The following is a 19,729-nucleotide window of genomic DNA, read 5'->3' on the forward strand; positions in this document are numbered from 1 at the left end:
AATCTAAATGCCCATGAACAACAGACTGGATAAAGAAAATGCAGTACATATACACCACGGAAAACTACGCAGCCAAAAAAAGAATGAACTTATATCCTTTGCAGCAACATGGATGGAGCTAGAGGCCATTATTCTAAGTGAACTAACATGGGAACAAAAAGCCAAATACTGCATATTCTCACTTAAGCCAAACATTAAGTACATATGGACACAAACAAGGGAACAACAGACTCTGGGGCCTACTCTAGGGTGGAGGTAGGGAGGAAGGTGAAGATCAAAAAGCTGCCTATCGGGTATTATGCTTATTACCTGAGTGACAAAATAATCTGTACACCAAACCCGCATGGCAGGCAATTTGCCTATGTAATAAACCTGCATATGTACCCCTTAACCTAAAATAAAAGTAAAAAAAAAAGCTGAAGGAACTAGTTCTATTGATGGTGGAAAAATGAAGACTTAAGTGGCAAATAACGGTTTGCATTAAACATTTGAAAGAATGCCATGTGGAGGAGTAATTAGGTATATTTCCTGTTGTTCTACAATCAATAAAGGGGAGGTAGATTTTCAAAAATTAATTAATTAATTAATTAATTAATTTTGAGATGGAGTCTCACTATGTCATCCAGGCTGGAGTGCAATGGCATGGTCTTGGCTCACTGCAACCTCCACCTCTCTGGTACAAGCAATTCTCCCACCTCAGCCTCCCGAGTAGCTGGGACTACAGACGCGTGCCACCACACCAGGCTAATTTTTGTATTTTTAGTAGAGACGGGGTTTCACTGTGTTGGCCAGGCTGGTCTGGAACTCCTGACCTCGTGATCCGCCTGCCTCGGCCTCTCAAAGTGCTGGGATTATAGGCGTGAGCCACCACGCCCGGCCAAAAAATTTATTCTTATTTTATGGCTCCAAGACAAATTCAAAGAGAAGTGGATTTGGATTCACAATAGAGAAGAATCGTCTACAAAGTGTGTCAAGAATGGAAAGTGCCATTGGGGTGGGAATCCAGGCCACTTTTCTAGAGGTCACTGGTAATATGTGCGAGGAGTCAATCTATGTGTAATATTTAGTGTTTTGCATGACCGTTGGCCTGGCTCATCTACTTCCAGGAATTTTTCCTGAATAAACAACTAGATGATTATTGAAGAGTTTGTAACTGTAAAGGATTTGAATAGGTTACTAAGTAAATACAAAGAAAAGAAAAAGAAATGTGAAAGAAACATTAACAAGAGCAAAGAGAGCTGGGAAAGAGAATGAATTCAATGGAACAGAAACTACAATTATAAGCACTGGGGTAAAAAAGAGTGTGAGACATTATTAGAAAATGGCCAGTCAAAATAAGGTTGAATGCAGGACGCTGAGGCAATGGCCCAATTTTTTTGTTAATTAGATGAGAGAATTGTGATTGCTAAAATTAAACTTAGATTGAGGAACTCTGGTGAAGTGAGGTCAACAGAAATAGCTAATAGGTGGGAAATTACCTTAGTCACTTGGAACAGAAGAAACCTATTACTAATGGGTATTAAATTATTTATAATATAAAGAAATACAGGCCAAGCGCAGTGGCTCATGCCTGTAATCCCAACACTTTGGGAGGCTGAGGCGGATGGATCACGAGGTCAGGAGATCAAGACCATCCTGGCTAACATGGTGAAACCCCGTCTCTACTAAAAATACAAAAAATTAGCCGGGTGTGGTGGCGGGCCCCTGTAGTCCCAGCTACTCAGGAGGCTGAGGTGGGAGAATGGCGTGAACCTGGGAGGCGGAGCTTGCAGTGAGCCGACATCACGCCACTGCACTCCAGCCTGGGTGACAGAGCGAGACTCAGTCTCAAAAAAAAAAAAAAAAAAAAAAATGGAAATTCAACTGATTATCTAGTATAATGCTACATCCATAGAGGACTTCAGTATATAGTATGAAGAAAGTGCTCACTCTGTGCATTAAATTATTTATAATATAAAGAAATACAGCTGATTATTTAGTATAGTGCTACATCCATAGAGGACTTCAGTATATAGTATGAAGAAAATGCTTGCTCTATAAGTGTGCACTCTAGGCTAGGTATTGACCCAGACATTTGTGATGTCTCCATCTGAAAATAACAAAAAGAGCCGAAAACCTCTGTAGATTATTATTTAAAATTAGAATATTTAAATTATTTTAAGATGCTAAGAATTACTTGCATTGCTTTCTTCAAATTGAAGGATGTGCATAATATTTGGGAATTCTAACCAGGAAAAGAGTTTTAGCCTTTTATTGAAAATGACATTTATGGTACTATTCATAATGGTAAAAAGCTGTTTAAAAATTCAAATGACAATGAATAGAATTAGAAATGAATATTCTAGCCATGGTATATTTGCATACTTTAATAACGATACATATTTTCATTAAATGATAGATTATTATTGAAAATAATAAACATTTATCAAAATGATACAAAATGTTTTTACCCTGTCAGTTTAAGGAAACTCTTGGCATGTGCAATAGTTCCTTCCCAATTGCCAAATTCACGGTCAGGCTTTCCATTCCTTGTCTGACTGGACCACTCCTTGGTAGTTAATTTTGTTAAACTTTTGCTGTTTCTTGAAATCCTCTTCCTCTCCCTTTGCTCCCACACTTTTCTGGCCTATTTTTATGACCTTTCTTATTGCTTTTCCTATGATTCCTGCTGTGTAGCCCAGGAGGTTGGCTTGTGATGTCTCATCTTCTGACTTTACACATGCCCCAGTGTGACCTCATTCACTCTCAAACTCTTCTCAGCCTCCTATGTGATAACTCCCCAGTGCCTTTCTCCAGTTCTAATGTCTTCCAGAACTTCACAATCATAAATCCAGCTGCCTTCATTCCTCCCTCTTCTTCATCCATCCCACTCAATTCTTGACCAACTTGATATCTTCAAGATACAGTAGAAAGGTATGTTTACTTCTCTCCATCTTTATTGCTTCAATCCTATTCCAAACACAATCATTTCTTATCTGGTTTACTGTAATAACTTCCCAAATAGTATCTGAATAAATGAACATTTGCCTATGGGACATCTTCAGTTGAATATGCTTCAGGCATATAAGATTCAGCAGGCCGAGAAAAAACCAACTTCTCCATCTAAATGTATTCTTTCTCCTATATTAATTATCTCAGTTGGAAGTATTGACAGGCACCCAATTTTTCAAACTATAAATTTTTCATCATTTTTACTTTTCTCTTTCCAGACACCTCAGTAGTTCAGTCACTAAGTCCAGGTGATTCTATACTTAAAACATGTTTTTTCCTATTTAAAAAACTCTAACCATCAGTTCCCCTCTCCTCCCAGGTTGGTGAGAGCTCTTTGAGGGCAAGAGTCATGTCCTTTCAACTTTGTATTCCCAGCCTTTAACAGAGCCCTTAACCTGAAATATACTTAGCGCTCACAAGTGTTTGAATTAAAAATTATATTATATGCAACAAAAGGGAAACATATATATATATAAAACACCTGATTGCAAATGTGTAAGATGTATGCATTTACATGTATAGATACTGGAAGGGGATTTCAAATGACATGAATAATTGGTGTTTTACTATAAAGTTAAGAGACTAATAAAAATTTCAAATAAGAAGCAGCAAATATGTTACTCATAGGCAAAGGGGAATCTAGATCTAATAAACTAAAAAATTGTCTGGCATGAGATTCTTCTGTTCTAAAAAGCTTACTAAATGAGCTTTCACATGATAAACATTAGAGGGCATATCGTCTCACAAGAAAGGAACACTCCTTTTAGATGACACTAAGAGTTAACACTTTAAATGTCAGAAGAAAAGTGGTGGATGAAGCTATTGAATGCTTATATTTCAAGAAGAGTGAACAATAGAACTTTCATGCTTCTGAGCTTTTTCTATACATGAGGTTATAGGTATATTTTAAGTGAGATGTTAGAGCAGGTGATAATTTTTAACATGGACTAAAAAATTAATTGCAACTCAAAAATTAACAATATTTAAGAGTGAATGACTGTATACTGCAGAGTATGTAAGTGAGTACACCATCTACAAGTGCTCTGACTTGAAATAGTGATTTGAATGGACATGCTGCCAAACTATTTTAGAAGAGTATTCTTATAAAATAATCTAAAAAAACACAGAAATGGATGGTCTTTTCATTTCATCACCATATACATGAAATATCCAGGGACCAGTGCATATATACAATGATCTCATTTAGCTGATATGCACTAGATATATAATTTCACACATCTTTCACACCAAGTTTAAAAAAATGGTATTAAGTTTAAGAAATGTCTTATGTTTTAGATAGTAGTAGGCAGATTAAGGACTCCCCAAAGATGCCCACATCTTAATCCATGGAACCTGTGAATGCTACCTTATGTAGCAGAAGGGACTTCACAGATATGAGTAATTTACTGGTCTTGAGATGGGGAGATTGTCCTGCATTATCAAGTGGGCCTAATATAATCACAAATAAGCAGAAGGAAAGTCAGAGAGAGAGATGTGGGCACAGACGCAGATCAGGGTGATGCAATTGCTGGCTTTGGAGATGAAGGAAGGGGCCAGGAGTCAAGGAATGTAGGTGGCTTCTAGAAGCTTGAAAAGGCAAGAAAAGGGTGTCTTCTCTAGACCCCCCAGAAGGAACATAGCCCTACTGATGTTTTGATTGTAGCTCATTGAGACCCATTGTGGACTTGTAACCTGCAGAAATGTATGATAATAAATTTGCATTGTGGGCCGGGCATGGTGGCTCATGCCTGTAATCCCAGCACTTTGGGAGGCTGAGGTGGGCGGATCATGAGGTCAGGAGATCGAGACCTTCCTGGCTAACATGGTGAAACCCCGTCTCTACTAAAAATGCAAAAAATTAGCCAGGTGTGGTGGTTGGCACCTGTAGTCCCAGCTACTTGGGAGGCTGAGGCAGGAGAATGGCATGAACCCAGGAGGCAGAGCTTGCAGTGAGATTGCGCTACTGCACTCCAGCCTGGGTGACAGAGTGAGACTCTGTCTCAAAAATAAATAAATAAATAAATAAATAAATAAATAAATAAATAAATATAAATTGGCATTGTATTAAAGCACTAAATTGGGGGCATTTTGTTATTGCAGCCATAGGAAGTTAATACAGATGGTGAAGGGTTTCATGTGCTCAAAACCCTGATGAGTGAAACTGTGATCTCTAACAGTAACTTTTGCAATGTCTCTTAAATCTGTTCTCTTGCTTCAGTTCACACTGCTACCACCGTGTTTTTTCAGGCATAATAATAATAGAATTTATTGAGGCATTATATAATGTCCCATTTCCAAGCATTGGTCTGCACCTTCCATATGTATTAACACATTTAATTCTTTTGACAACCCTGTATGATAGGTATTTTTATTATCTCCACATTACAGAGGAGGAGACCATGGCAGACAGACATAAAATATCTCACTCAATGTTGTATAATTGCTAAAACACAGGATTTGAACACAGCTTTCTGGTAGCAAAGCTATATTTACTCTTCCCAGAACGAACTTCACGGCCCTTGAACTGCATGGCTGTCAATGAAGGTGAACGCCTCACTAATTTACCATCTATGGTGACTGTTGAATTATTGTGGTAGACAGAATTTTGGCTCCCATGATCTCCACCTCCTGGTGTCATGCCCTTGAATTTGTGATGTTTCATGGAAAAAGGGACTTTGCAGATGGAATTAAGTGATTTTCAGGTACTTGTTAGGCATGGGGGATATAGGGCTGAATTATTGAGAGATTAACAAATAATGAGAAAATGCTAAGAGAAATCTCTCCCGATATCCTCCCATAGAAATGCTTTCAAGGCTTCAGAGATATGATATTTCAAATGAGGAAACTTCCTTATCCTCCATCCTTCCTTACCTACAATCCAGGTTTAAATTCTTTCTGTAAACTTCCCTATTCCTTGTTCAGATACATTTATGCTTCTCCTTTTGCCCATGTATTTATTTATTTAATGTTCCACTGGACTGTAAACTTTTTGAGAGTAGGAACTGTTTTAGAAGTCTTTGAATTCCCATTTCCTATCAACTTCAATGCTTACATAGAGAAGATCTTCATTTTTTGTTACTTGAATCGATTATTCAGGAAAAGCTCCTTTACTAAAAATCCTATGGCAGGGATTACATTGTTATAGGAACTCCAAATTCCAATAGAGGATCTGTTCTCTTCAGCTAATATTCATCCACAATAATAATTCTTTAAAAACTTTATATTCCTCAAATTATTCTACAGGCTTTCCTAATAAACTGTCATCATAAGGAAAAAGGAAAGCCATCAATTTTATGCTTTTAAGGAAAAAGCATATAATTTTTTAAATGTCATAATTTAAACTTGTTAGTGACTCCTTATTTCTTTTGGGGACATGATAAAGGCTAAGAACTTTTCTTTTAAGCAAGATGAACATCTCACCCACTCCCCTGACTTTTATATAATTTCAGGAGTTCGCTGATTGTATAGAGTCCAATCTTGCACACCTACAGGTCACAGCCTCAGATGGAGAACACCTGAATTAGGTGGATGAGATGCCTTGCCCTTCTGCATTTCACTTTCTGCCCAACGCCCCTACCCTGCCCTTACCCCCACCCAAAGGTCTTTTTGAGATAGGATTATTTCAGAAGTCAGTCAAATGTGCAATCTCATCAGTTCTGCTTCTGTGCTGCCCCAGCCTGACCGGTGACAACCCTGCTGATGTTCCAATCCTGAACATTATCTTTCTCTGACAGTCCACATTAGGGAATCCTGCCTCAATAAGCTTTTCCAATGGGCCTGCCACCAATGACATTGTTCTGATTTGTTGGGCTGAAGTGATCTCTCTCTTTCCAGGCCTCAAAGATGGCGAAAGAGTGCCTGGTTTCAGACAGCGATATGAAAAATGCAGCTTTGGAAGTCTGGTGAGTAAACAAATGAAGCCGGACATTGACACCTGTAAATCAATCATGTTCATTTTTCAATGTGCATTGGAAAGGTTTGAGACTCACTTGTCTCAGCAAACAGGGTTCAATTAAATCACTACCCTGGATAGTCCATAATGAACGCTCCAAGGGCCTTTCTGGAAAGCTCTTTCCCTTTGGCCAAAGGCATAAGCAATGTGGGGTAGACAGGAGTCTTTCGGGTAACAAGTAAACTGAACCTGTCGGAGGATGAGGGACCCTGCCTGAATGGCACCAGCCAAAGGACTGGCTGTAGCAGATATGATGATGTACTGCCAACTTCCAAATCCATTTGCACCCAGATATTGCTCCTAGAGGTGTCAAAACATTGTAATTTACAAGTAAATGTGAGGAGAAGAAAAGTTTTGCAGACATGTTTCTTAAATGAGGAAGAGAATCACAGATGAGGATTACTGTCCAAAAGAGAGCTTCGGCAACTACCGTCCAAAACTCAGCGTGAGAATGGAAATATTATGTAAGGTGCTGCCTACTTGGCTAATGGTGAGGGAGGTACAAAACGCAGAGGAGGAGCCGATAGGCATGTGGAGGGGACAGCGCCAAGTGGGTGGGAAGATCCAGGGAGACAATGCACACGATGTGCCCAGCACAATGGCCAGCACATCATGAGTGACTAATAAAAGGTGGGTAAGAATCCCACCAAAACCCCAGGACCATGTTAGTCCTCATGTTTCTAACGGGAAGTGAGTTGTACTTACTAAAAACTAGGTATGTTACATAATTGATTCCTCAGAATAACTCTACGAGTTAAGTATTTTTGCAAATGAAGAAAAAGAAGTTTTGAATGGTGGAATGATTTATTTAATGCCACACTGTGAGGGCATGGAGGACAGGCATTCAAACAGGGCAGCCCTCCCCCTCACTGGGCCTCCCTGCCCCGCTTTGGGCACACAGAAAACTACCAGGCAATTTGGATACCTCTAATCACTGGGACATCACCACAGGGTATTACCTTTTTATGGCAAAGCCCTAATCTACTAGAAGTCAAGAGAGTGAAAAACAACTAGAGCAATGCCATCCAATACAACTTTCTGTGATGACGGAAATGTTGATTGAGGGATTAATAAACAATAGGAAACATGGTTACTGACCACTAGAAATGTAGCTATGGTGACTGAGAAACTGGATTTTTATTTTTTTAAACTTTAATTCATTGAAATTTACAGATCCACATGTGGCTAGTGGCTACCACGTGGGACAGCGGAGAACTAGACTACCTGATTTAAGAGGAACCCTAGGGCTCATTTGCCCTCATTTCACCAAATAGGGAAATGTCCTTTGCTTTATGCCTCATATGTCCATCCAGTTTCTCATTACACATTTTTAATAACAAGAAACTCTTCCTTTTACTTGAGATCTGACGCCTTTGTTAGAAAAATCATCCTAATCTAATAGCTACATCTTCAGGTGTTATAATCTGGAGGTAAAGTTAAGTTTTGGTAATAAACCCATTCATTATTCCCTGGGGTTATCTCCCAACTAGCTATCTCTGCTCTTCTCACACCTGGAAGCATTTATATCTCTGAGGGTGGCCCCAGAGGCATCTAAATTCTCCGGGTGCAGTGTTGCTGCTGCTATCCACAGCGTCCATGCCATTCCATCCTGACCACTGGTACTGATGTTGAGTGCACGGATGCGATGTGAATCTGAGGGCATTTTCCTTCACAACAGTGCAATGCTGCTTGCTAGATTTCTTCCCCAGGGCCTGGTCAGCCCCACCACCTCTGAAGCCAGCTGTCTGGTGGCTGGGCTCAGGAGGCTGCAACCTCCCAGGCCCCTCTGGGAAGCAGCTCCCTGCTCTTTTCCTATCCTCATACCATTGGTTCCCCTGAGAAATGCTGCCCAGAGGTTAAATTTCTTGGGCCTGGCCTCCAGGCTAGACCATATCTTCCATCTTTGGGAAACTGGGTACCTTAGAAAATAAAATCCTGTATTATCTTGTCAACTAGGAATAAATTCTGTTCTCCATTAGCTTATTTCTACCAGCTGAGTGGTCAGCTACCCATCTGGTCTTTTCCTTCCTGCTTTTATCTAGCCACTGTCCCCAGAGTTCAGTCTGGGTCAAACAAGTGCTAAAGAAATCTTGGTTGAATAAAAGACTCATGGAGAATGACAGTATTATAAAATCATTTAACAGAATTTTTCACTATATGCTTGAGGACAGAAAACGTGAGGGGAATACATGTTACAACAGGCAGAATCACGGTGGGTTGAAGCGAAGAAATGCAACACTCAGTTCTATTCATCTATTAATCTAATAACACCTTCAAAAACATAAATGAGATCAGATTGGCATGGTTTAATTTTAGGGAATTATTTCACTTCTCAGTTCCTTAGAAGTCCCTGTTAAGTGAATAATTACTATTTCATTCTTATGCATGGTGATATGTTATAAAATATTGAACCAAAAGGAAGTGGAGGCTTTTAAACATGGCCATATTAAGACTAACCCTTATTTTAAATTAACTTCATCTGGGCTTAAAAAAAGAGGGGAGGGCATTAAGCAAGAGTTTGCTATAGAACACTGAACTATCTGCAATGTGATACATGTACATGAGGAAATACTCAAAACCAGCTAAGAAGGATTACGAAGACTACATTGACTTCTAAGCTCATGACTGAGATGGCACCTTTATTCTGACAGACTTCCAAAGTCTTACTATTCTGCATTGTTGTCTGTTATAAGGATTTAATATAAACTCTACTGATATTCTCTAACAGCACCATTTATGCAGTGGATACCTGCAGCCACCTCTAAGGTAGCACATGTAACTGTTCCACCTTGGATAGCATATGACTCACTAATTCAATTTTACTTTGATGGGTAATTAGGTAACATTCTAAGGGTAGATCTTCAGAGAAACATATCTTTTCCTTCAAACCTGGACTAGTAATTTAACAAATAGTAAAATGGGTAAATCTCCCAAACACTTAGTTAACACTCTGGGATATATGAGCCTCATGTACCAAGCAGAATTCTGGTTCACAGTATGCTGAGAGAGAACCATCTGGTCTCCCAAAAAGTAAGGATAGACAAAATATAAAATCACACTGACTTATCTCTGTAAGTCTGGGTTTTGGGTTTGGGTTTAATTTAATTGGGTTTGAAGATTCCCAGTCTACTTCCTAATCATTTCAGAAGCAGACATTCCAAAATTAAATTAAGCAAAGAATATTAAATGGGCAGACAGTGCATATTTGTCCATAAGAACCTTATAGTGTTATTAACAATGTTATAACTACAATTAGGCTGGCAGTCTCACGGGGTCGATAGTATTGTTTTTTGTTGAAACAGACAAGCAAATAAACACACGGAGCCTTGAGACAAGCAAATAAACACAAGGTTCTTTCATAGGTTAAGATATACATTTCCACTCACATGAAGTAATGTCCTATTACAACCTTTTTATATATCTCACTTTGCAAATCAAACTCATGTATTACTTGTTTCCAAACATGTCTACTTTCCAAACTAGATTTAGTTTTACACCTAATCATAGAAGTAGAACCTGTTTTTTAAACCATAATTATTCATTTTTAATTGTTATTAAAAGAAATTCTCATTTAAAAATCCTTCAAGAGAAGACAAAAGGAAATATTTACAAAGCAGAGGCAGCATGTTATGATGGAAAGCGAACAGATTGTGGAATCAGACAGGCCAGGGTTTAAATCTCAGTTTTGTCACTTACTAGCAGAATAACCTTGAGCAAATTTAATACCCTCCTGTTCATATAAAACAGGGGTCAGAACGGCTACCCCAGAAACTTCCAGAAATAAAGACAATGTAAGAACAATGTATGGTAAGCACAAGTCCATAGAACCTTCTCAGTAAGTTATAGTCCTTCTTTCTCTCCTTCTTCTTCCCTTTATTCCATCTTCATCTTATTCTTAGTCATTGTCACATAAAAGTGGATCCAGCATGGGATGGAGATGAAAAGATGTTCAGTACGGTGCTGTGGAAAGAGCACTAGCCTGGGAGTCAAGGGGCCTGTGTGTTCCTAAAAAAGTCAATTCCTCTTTTTTTGGGTCACAGCTGGAGAAAAGGTATGAAGGTGACATAAGAATTTGTCTATCAGAGCTTAAAGCCCAAAAGTGATTTTGTAGTCTGAGTCAATCAGGAACTCTTGGAGTCCCAGGATCAATTGCTGTCTTTTTAATGAAGGGCAGGGCACCAGGACTGCAGCCTGGACAGCTGCTGCTGCTAATACAACTTACCACACTGGGGATGGATAACTTTCCAAGCTCAGAATAGAGATCCCAATATTTTTGGGGGAACTTATCAGGGCTTTCCGATTGATGTGATTTATTAAGAATGGGCTTATTAAGAACAGATACAGAAATTTCCCTCCTGGATCATTAAACTCTTTTTTAGACAGCTTAGATTGATTAATGGGGAAGGAATGGGCAGTAGTTTTCAAATTGTAGAAAGCCCAGGTACAGGATGGGGTGGGGTGGCTTGGGGAGATAATTTAAATTTGAAACCTCCTGTTCTTGTGTCCATGTGAGTAGTGCTGTTTTAAATTGTTTTACATGTTTTGCTTTATTTGAACACAGACTTTGATGGTTAAAAAGTACAAAATGCACTGGGCTAAATGATACTTTGAGTTCTTCCAGATACCTGCTTCTATTGATGGTGTGTGTTCTTGGAAAATTAATAAAGAAAGGCATAATGAGATGATCTTTCTAGAAACTTTAGCAATAGACAGGGTGTAGGCCACAGCAAATTAGATCCAGCCACCAGAGTGGAAAGGGCAGGGGCTGGGACTGAAGGAAATGTCTTGAATATGCATCAAGTGTAGAATTAGTGTTATTTTTAATTTTATTTCTATTTTTTTTTGAGACAAAGTCTTGCCGTGTCGCCCAGGCTGGAGTGCAGTGGTGCTATCTTGGCTTACTGTAACCTCTGCCTCCCGGGTTCAAGCGATTCTCCTGCCTCAGCTTCCCAAGTACCTGGGAACTACAGGCACGTGCCACCACATCCGGCTAATTTTTTTGTATTTTTAGTAGAGACAGGGTTTCACTATGTTGGCCATGCTGGTCTTGAGCTCCTGACCTTGTGATCCGCTTGCCTTGGCCTCCCAAAGTGCTGGGATTACAGGTGTGAGCCACTGCGCCTGGCCAGAATCAGTGTTATTAATACTGTGAGTAACAGTGTGAGTAACATCAAGATAAATGCATGCTGCTTGCTAGAGATTGAGGGACTTGAAAATAAGAGGAGCTTGACTTTTGAGTGCCACTGCTTTTCCCCACCTCTCTCCACAACCGAGGGCCATGGAAATGCCACTTAGCCTCTCCAGATCTCAGTTTTCTCATCTGTAAACTGACAATCTTGGACTAGGATTCCCTTCCAAATTATGTAATAAAATAGCTACATAAAAGGAAAGGGAAAAGAAATGAGAGAAGAGAGTACTGGGGAGGGGACAGTATTGCTGAGCTCAGCTCTCTTGCTAAAGAGGGTTCACAGGGTGGGGAAGGAAGGAGGAGAGGATGAAATTAACCACTGGTATGGGTTTCTAAGGCTTGCGTCAGTACGATCAGTGAAGGAAGAAATTAAGGTCCTGCCTAGCATGGGCACAGTCTTCCAGGAGTGTCATGCCCCACTCTGGGGGCTCTGTGATGTGGACCACGGGTGGGGCCTCAGAAGCAAAAGAGAAGGGCTGTTGGGAGGAGAAATGGGGATGGGGAAAATCATTTCAAATTTCCCATGATGGAAAGGCTACAGGAACTGCTTATCTAGATTTACAAATAGAATCTAATAAATAAAAGTTTATTTTTTTATTTTTCTATTTTTATAGCAGTGTGAAAGTCAAAGTACATGTTTTTATTTTATTTTATTATTTTATTTTTATTTTATTTTATTATTATTATACTTTAAGTTTTAGGGTACATATGCACAATGTGTAGGTTTGTTACATATGTATACATGTGCCATGTTGGTGTGCTGCACCCATTAACTAGTCATTTAGCATTAGGTATATCTCCTAATGCCATCCCTCCCCCTCCCCCCTCCCCCCACCCCACAACAGTCCCCAGAGTGTTAAAGTACATGTTTTTAAAGAAGCATGAAAGTTCAGATGAGACACACTTGACGGCTTGTTCAGTTCCTGAGATCATCTGGCATGAAATAAAATATTTCTTTTTCCATGCAGTGATTGCGTAACTCAAATATGGCAAAGCAACCTACACGATAATTTTCGGCCTGTGGATTTGATTTTTCATAAGCCTCACCACACACCCCTCACAGAAAGCTCTTGTTTCTAGTGGATTCATTTCACCTCCTTTGTGAGAGCCTTAGAGAGATGGCAGTAAGCAGGGATAATCAGCTATTTATAGGCGTTTTTGACTAAAAGTGTCTGCTCAGCGTGCCATGGAATACTTCCAAGAGGTGGGAGAACAGGAAACGATCTAAAATCAACTAGAAGGCTGGAGGAGTGTTATGGGGGAATTATTTTGCAGGGGAGTCATTTTCGGAAAGCTCAGGTTTCATTTGCAAACAAATGACAGTTAGTTTCACCGACACCCCTTGAGTTACAGATAAGCCTTTGAAACTTTTGCTAGTTAAGGAGAGAAGACAAAGACATAAAATTTCTAAGGATTACAGGTAGTTGGGTTCCTTTAAAGGACTTTAAAAGGAAAAGTCCTGTAGAAAGGCCTCTTTCCCTACTTATTTACTGCCTAAGGGGATGCCAGCCAGATGGACATCCACAGAGGAGCTTAGACTGGCAGGTGGCACTCAGAGTGTAAACTGCAGGTCCCGGGATGGCCTACAGAGTCTTACAGTGTCCATAGGATGATCTCTATCATCACTAATTTCCGCTTTTATAACCAAAAATGGCAAGCCTATTTGGTCAAGTTTTCATAATTAAGAGATATAATTTCATTAAATGTATTAAACCCTTCCTGTGAATTCTGAATGGTTTTGTTTTCATTGTTTTGGTGACATTGGAGAAGCAGGAGAGGTAGAATTTAGACTGCCCAAAGTCACAGGGCTTACAGAAGAAGTTTGAACTTCCAATGGTTTTGTGGAGAAGAGGTCATGAGAGAGATCTGGCTTCAGTGTTCACTTGCTCTTTTCAATTTCTACAACATTAGAAGAATGATATACCTGGCTTAGGGACTTTGGGCACGAGCAAAGAAGAGTGATGGCCAAGGACATTTGGTCATCTTCTATCAATGGTGGAAAAGCACCACAGAGGAAACACTCCACAGAGAACCTGGTTCTCCTAAGCCAATTGAAGAGGTGATGATGGTGGATAGAGTTCCCTTGTAGACACCTCCCATGACTGTTATTACTAATTAAGCTTGTCCTGTTGACTTACCAGAGCTGTCTGGAATAAGGCAGCAGGGGTTTGACAGACTTAACGTATGAAAACAAAAGCAAGTGTGTGTTTTTTTTTTTTTTTTTTTTTCTGTATGAATACACTAAAGCTTGAAGAAGCCAGAATTATATTCCATCAGCCAACATCAAGCCATGGGAAAACCTGATCCACTGAGGCTGAGCTATCAAAAGATTAATCCAGGCTGGGTGCAGTGGGTCACAACTGTAATCCCAGCACTTTGGGAGGACGAGGTGGGAAGATCGCTTGAGGCCAAAAGTTTAAGACCATCCTAGGCAACACAGTGAAACCCCGTCTCTACATAAAAAATTAGCCTGGCACGGTGACCTGAGTCTGTAGTCCCAGCTACTCTGGAGGCTGAGGTGGGAGGGTCGCTTGAGCCCAGGAGGTCAAGGCTACAGTAAGCCGTGATCACACCACTGGACTCCAGTCTGGGTGACAAAGGGAAACACTGTCTTTCAAAAAAGAAAAGAAAAAAAGATTGACTGTGATACTTTTCGACTTCAGACGAAAGCTTTCTGTGTTTAGTCGGCACACAAGACAATGAATTTTTACACCTACACTGTGATTAAGACCTACTGTCATCCCACATTGGAAAGGGCTTTTCTTTACCACAGAATCAGATATGTTAATCCCAGTGCCAGCTTAATAAAAACTAGATGAAGTGAAATATAAAGGAAAAAGTGGTATGGTACATGAAACATGGGAAAGAGATAAAGCTTGTTGATGTTTGAGGATCTATAAACTTGGAATATTTTCACACTGTATTTTTCATTTATTTCTCAAATTTGAAGTTAAATTTGTTTCTAAGACCTGAAGCAAACACAGTCATATCATTATGTCCATTTTACAGATGTAGAAATAGAAGTACTAAGTATGGAGAGCCCAAAATCATGTAGCAAGCCAGCATCAATAAAGCTTGCAGTCAGAGCTCCTGAATCCCGTATTTTCATCTATTAGGCTCTACTGCCCCCTTCAGTAAATACGATGAGAAATTAAGCCTTACAGTTCCCTAGAATTGGGTTACTTAAAATGCAGTTCTGGGATTGATCACTGTCAGAATCATCCCATATCTATGAAATCGGAATCTCTTGGGTGGATGCCAGAGATTCTCATTTTATAGACACTCTCAAGGTAATTCTTGTGCACATAAAATTATGGAACCTTTACCTCTAAATATTCAATGATAGAGCAAGTGGCTATACATATATATGATTCTCTACAGGCATACATTTGATATTATTGTGCCCATGTGTACCCATATTGCTTCCACTTTACAATGTTTCATGTAGCATTTCCAATTTTAGAGATAAATCCTTTCCAATCACTTACTTTTACATGTAGGAGCAATAACTAAGAGATTAGCTTGTAGCTCTTAGTGTATGTATCCTGCGCACTATTCCTCTCAGATTTGCTGCAGTTGCTCCCATTTAATATATTTGGTCCCATGGTCCCATTGGTCCAATACGTAATTCCTACCTGTCACACCATACATATTTTATACATAAATACATATATATATATAAAATAAAGTTTGGCTTTTGCAAATATAGTAACAGCTATGTTAATTTTTATCCTAGAGAAGTAAGATGAGGGATGCTGATTTCAAAGGAGTGGAAGATGCTGGAAGGATGCATGCTATCTTCAAAATCTAACCAGGGCTCTGAGCGAATTCCCTAAAGATCATATATCCTAATGTGTTCTGCTCCACGTGTCCTCCTTTGCTATGTGGTTTACCATGATGCAGGAAAGACTCATCCATAAAAGGAGAAACATATCAATTTCTTTTCTTTGGAAGTTAAAATAAATAATTGCAGGCAATTATTTAGTTAATCTTTGCCTCTTCTGAGACTTTTGAGTCACAAACTTGCTTCAACTCTAACTTTCAGATAATGTTGCTTCTCCCTTTGCTTCCTTGTGCCTTGGCCCCATTGCCTTAAAAGGATGTTATGAGAATGGATAATAGAATATGTACAACATAATGGGAACAGAACAGCACTGGTAGCCAGGCAGTGAGCCTGCGAGTGCCAGGTTCCACTGACAAGATGACTGATTTCATCGAGGTATTTCCTTAGGATTTTTCTCTTTTCAAAGAACTAAATTGGACTAAATAATTTCAAAGCCTTCTTTTATAAGGAGATTATTAGATGAAAAATAGATAGGAAGATACGATGTCCACACTGCAGGGAGATTAGTGTGAATGGGAAGCTATACCAGACGACCTTCTGATCAGGAGGTTCTACTATTCTAAAATTGTCATTTTAAGGGGAAAAAAACCCAACTCTGCCTGGTCCTTTAATTATGTATTTTATGATTTTAGAGTCTCGGAGAATTAAATCAGGGAGGAGTTAGACAATCTTGCAAGCGTATATTAAATTGTGGTTAAAGAAATTAAGGAGAGCAAAAGTCATTTCTTTTTTGATTCTTGGATGCCCCCTTATTAAGGGGACTAAAACCTCTTTATTCTTACACCAGAGAAGCAGAACATCCCTAACTAATCTACACTAATGGTCCAAGGTGAAGTTCAATATAATCACTGGAAAAGCACAGTAATGAATTTTCCAACGTCTATGAAAAATCTGTTTCTCCACTTCATAGTCATACCTCTTCCATGGACTTTGTGAAATGGCACTCTTAAAATGGATCTGAGTTCATGCATCAGAGATCAAAGACAGCATGTGTATAAATGCATATTTTAGAAGTATTGTTGCAGGGATACCTATGCAGATAGAAGGTGTATATATAAACCTGCACACATGCACCTGGCATGCAGTAACCGCAGGCTCACATAATTCTGCTTCATAGACAGTTCTGTGATATCACAAGCCTGATTTTTGTGGGAAGTTTCCTAAGTCTGTGAAACAATGAGTAGAAACTCCAGTTGACAGAGAACAGTGACCTAATATACACATAAAAGACCAACAAAGCCAGAAAATTCATTGTATAAATATATCTTAGAAATGGAAAAAAAGCAGGCATATTGCTAGACTTTAGCAAATGAAACAAAAAGTTTTTAATGAGAGTCCTAAATATTCCTATATTTAAAAGATCAGGGAATCAGAAGAGGTCTTTCTTTAATCACGTGAGTGCTCTCCAAGACAAAAAAAAAATTAAAAACAAGAATTTGGTCAAAAGTAATAGTAAGAGTAAATGTTATGCCTTTCTTTAGACAATATTTTCTCCTTTATCTCTGTATAACAGTAATTAATTGATTCTTTATATCATTACCTTTTAGTTTATAAACATAGAGGACTGGGTTGAATATAAATAAATCAGTCACTGAAAAAAAATTAATGCAATTCCCTATTGTGGTTTTAATTTAAGAATTTGGAAAAACACTTAAATATGAATTTACCAAAATAATGTGAAAAAAAATTCTCCCTGTGCAATAACCCGCTAAGACAGATTGTTGTCTTTGAACCTAAAACCAAAGTGGTGGAAAACATAATCTAATTACAAATTAAAGTCAGCTTGGCAATATTGCATATATTTTTTAGCAGTTCCTAAAAATCCTGACACAAAAGAGCAATGTGTTCTACCATTCACAAATCACTGTGTAAAATTGTGTAATGCCATGATCTCAAGTGGGCCAGAGACTGTGGGTGAATAGTTCTCTTAAAGAATGGTAAATGATTACCTTGGTTTACTGTCTTTAATTTGCAATCAAGCAAACTGTCTTCTAAGGAGAATGGAAAAAGGGGAAATAAAATCTACTGGCCACTGAGAGATCCAAGGCTAGTTTTTCTCTTTCACTCTTTGCTAACTAATGCTGTGCCTTTAATTAGTAGATTGGAATTCTGTGAGATCAGAAAGTGTGTGTTACAGGCAGAAACCTCTGACTGTGGCTAACCAAGCACTTTGGTGTTGCCGAAAATTTCTTTAGAAAACAATGAAACTGGAGGCCAAGAATAATAAAGTTTCTTTAATAACTTCCAAGAAGGCTTTCCTATATATTTTTGATCTTCCCTTTACTACCACTGAGTCTTTCTGGACCCCTGCTTTCTCACAGTGTTTTGTCAATTTTTTTCCCTCTATTAATTGGACATGACAATAGTGAGAATAAAAGAGAATCAGAGAGAGAGAATTAACAGAATTCTGCTGCTGATCACTGATTCCACATCCAAAGTTAGCACCAGGCAGGAGCAATCTCATCTTTTTATGAATGAAGAGGGGCATCTCTACCAAGGTCAGTGAAAAACAGGGAGAAGATTGTGCAAACCCAATAGGAAATCCATTCAGAACCTTAACATTCACTTGCTGGATTATTAAGGCAATTTAAATTAAAAATAAAGAAAATCATCAATGAATGTGGTGGATGGGATTTCAGAAAAAGGCAGCAAAGAAACATCCCAGTAGCCAAAGTCATTAGCAGAACTGTTCAGCACTTTCATAAATTGCATGTAAAGTAGTTTTAACTGAATTGGGAGACTTAAAATTGTTCTAACACAAGAGGGAGGAAAACTCAGCCAGGGAAAGAAAACTCCCACTGGGCAAAGATGGAAATAATCTTGAACGGATTATTGAAAAAATAATTTTACCTGTATTTAAAAGATCCTGGATTCATGCTTATGAATGCTTCCTGAGTGATCTTGTGTGGTGCCTTATTTAAGCAGACCCCCACCCCCAAAAAGAGCAATCATCATAAATGTTAATTTTGCAAAGGAACAGTAACTATTCAGAATCCTGGTCCTGGAAAACAACCGATCATATTTCAATCACCAGCCATATAATATCCTCTAACAGCACCTAGCAGATCTAAGGAGATCATGTGTCAATTAAAGATTTTATAAAGCCCTTGTGGAGACACAGATTTGTAGATATCTGATGTCTCCACCTGCTTTTTTACTATCTACATACATTAATTTGTCAGCTCTTCCAGTCTCTCTAGCCATTATTTAGAGGAGAAATAAAATCACAAATACTACCCCTTCCTTTCCCTACCACAAAAACCATCCAAATCAACAACACACTATTATCAAATACAAAGTAATAAAAGAGTTATACCCAAACCTGGTCAGTCCTTCCATTTCTTGAAACTTGCACACAAACTGAAGAAACCCACTCAGCCTTAAAAAGGTCGATCATTTTGCTTTCCTAAAATTTCATCTCTGGGAGTGCTTTCCTTCTCGGTCTGTCTTGCTCTCTCTCTCGCTCCCTCTGTCTCTCTCTCTCCACTTCTACCGGGGAGAGAGCGTTTTGTTTCCCTTTTCCTGTTTCTACGGCTGAATGAATGCAAAATACACTGTTTGAAGGGATTTTTCTTTTAGGTTAACAGTTGGAAATCTAAAATCTTGCTCTTCTGAATGGCTTTATATGTCAGTCACTCAACATACAACATTTACATAAAGAGGCATAAACAGAACCAAGAATTCTGCTTTTTAAAAGCAAAAACAAAACAACAACAAAAACCACCTTTTATTCTATCTCTGAACCTCTTTCTAT

At 38.8% G+C, this 19,729-nt stretch overlaps 1 protein-coding gene across 7 annotated transcripts in view; it reads right to left on the minus strand.

Moving 5' to 3' along the window:
* Positions 1-19,729, minus strand: part of DLGAP1 (DLG associated protein 1) — a 988,253-nt gene that overhangs the window by 363,372 nt on the left and 605,152 nt on the right. For 2 of the 7 annotated variants that reach the window (XM_004087751.2, XM_012506362.2), the window contains exon 1: positions 19,298-19,727. The exons of 4 other annotated variants lie outside the window; for them this stretch is intronic. In XM_004087751.2, coding sequence (XP_004087799.1) covers positions 19,298-19,372 — 75 coding nt within the window. In that variant the 5' untranslated portion in view covers positions 19,373-19,727. Of the gene's footprint in view, positions 1-19,291; positions 19,728-19,729 lie in introns of those variants that run through there. One more of the 7 variants, XM_030810699.1, reaches the window with a different exon arrangement.

The sequence above is a fragment of the Nomascus leucogenys genome, chromosome 4, assembly GCF_006542625.1.
Source record: "Nomascus leucogenys isolate Asia chromosome 4, Asia_NLE_v1, whole genome shotgun sequence".
NCBI lineage: Eukaryota > Metazoa > Chordata > Mammalia > Primates > Hylobatidae > Nomascus > Nomascus leucogenys.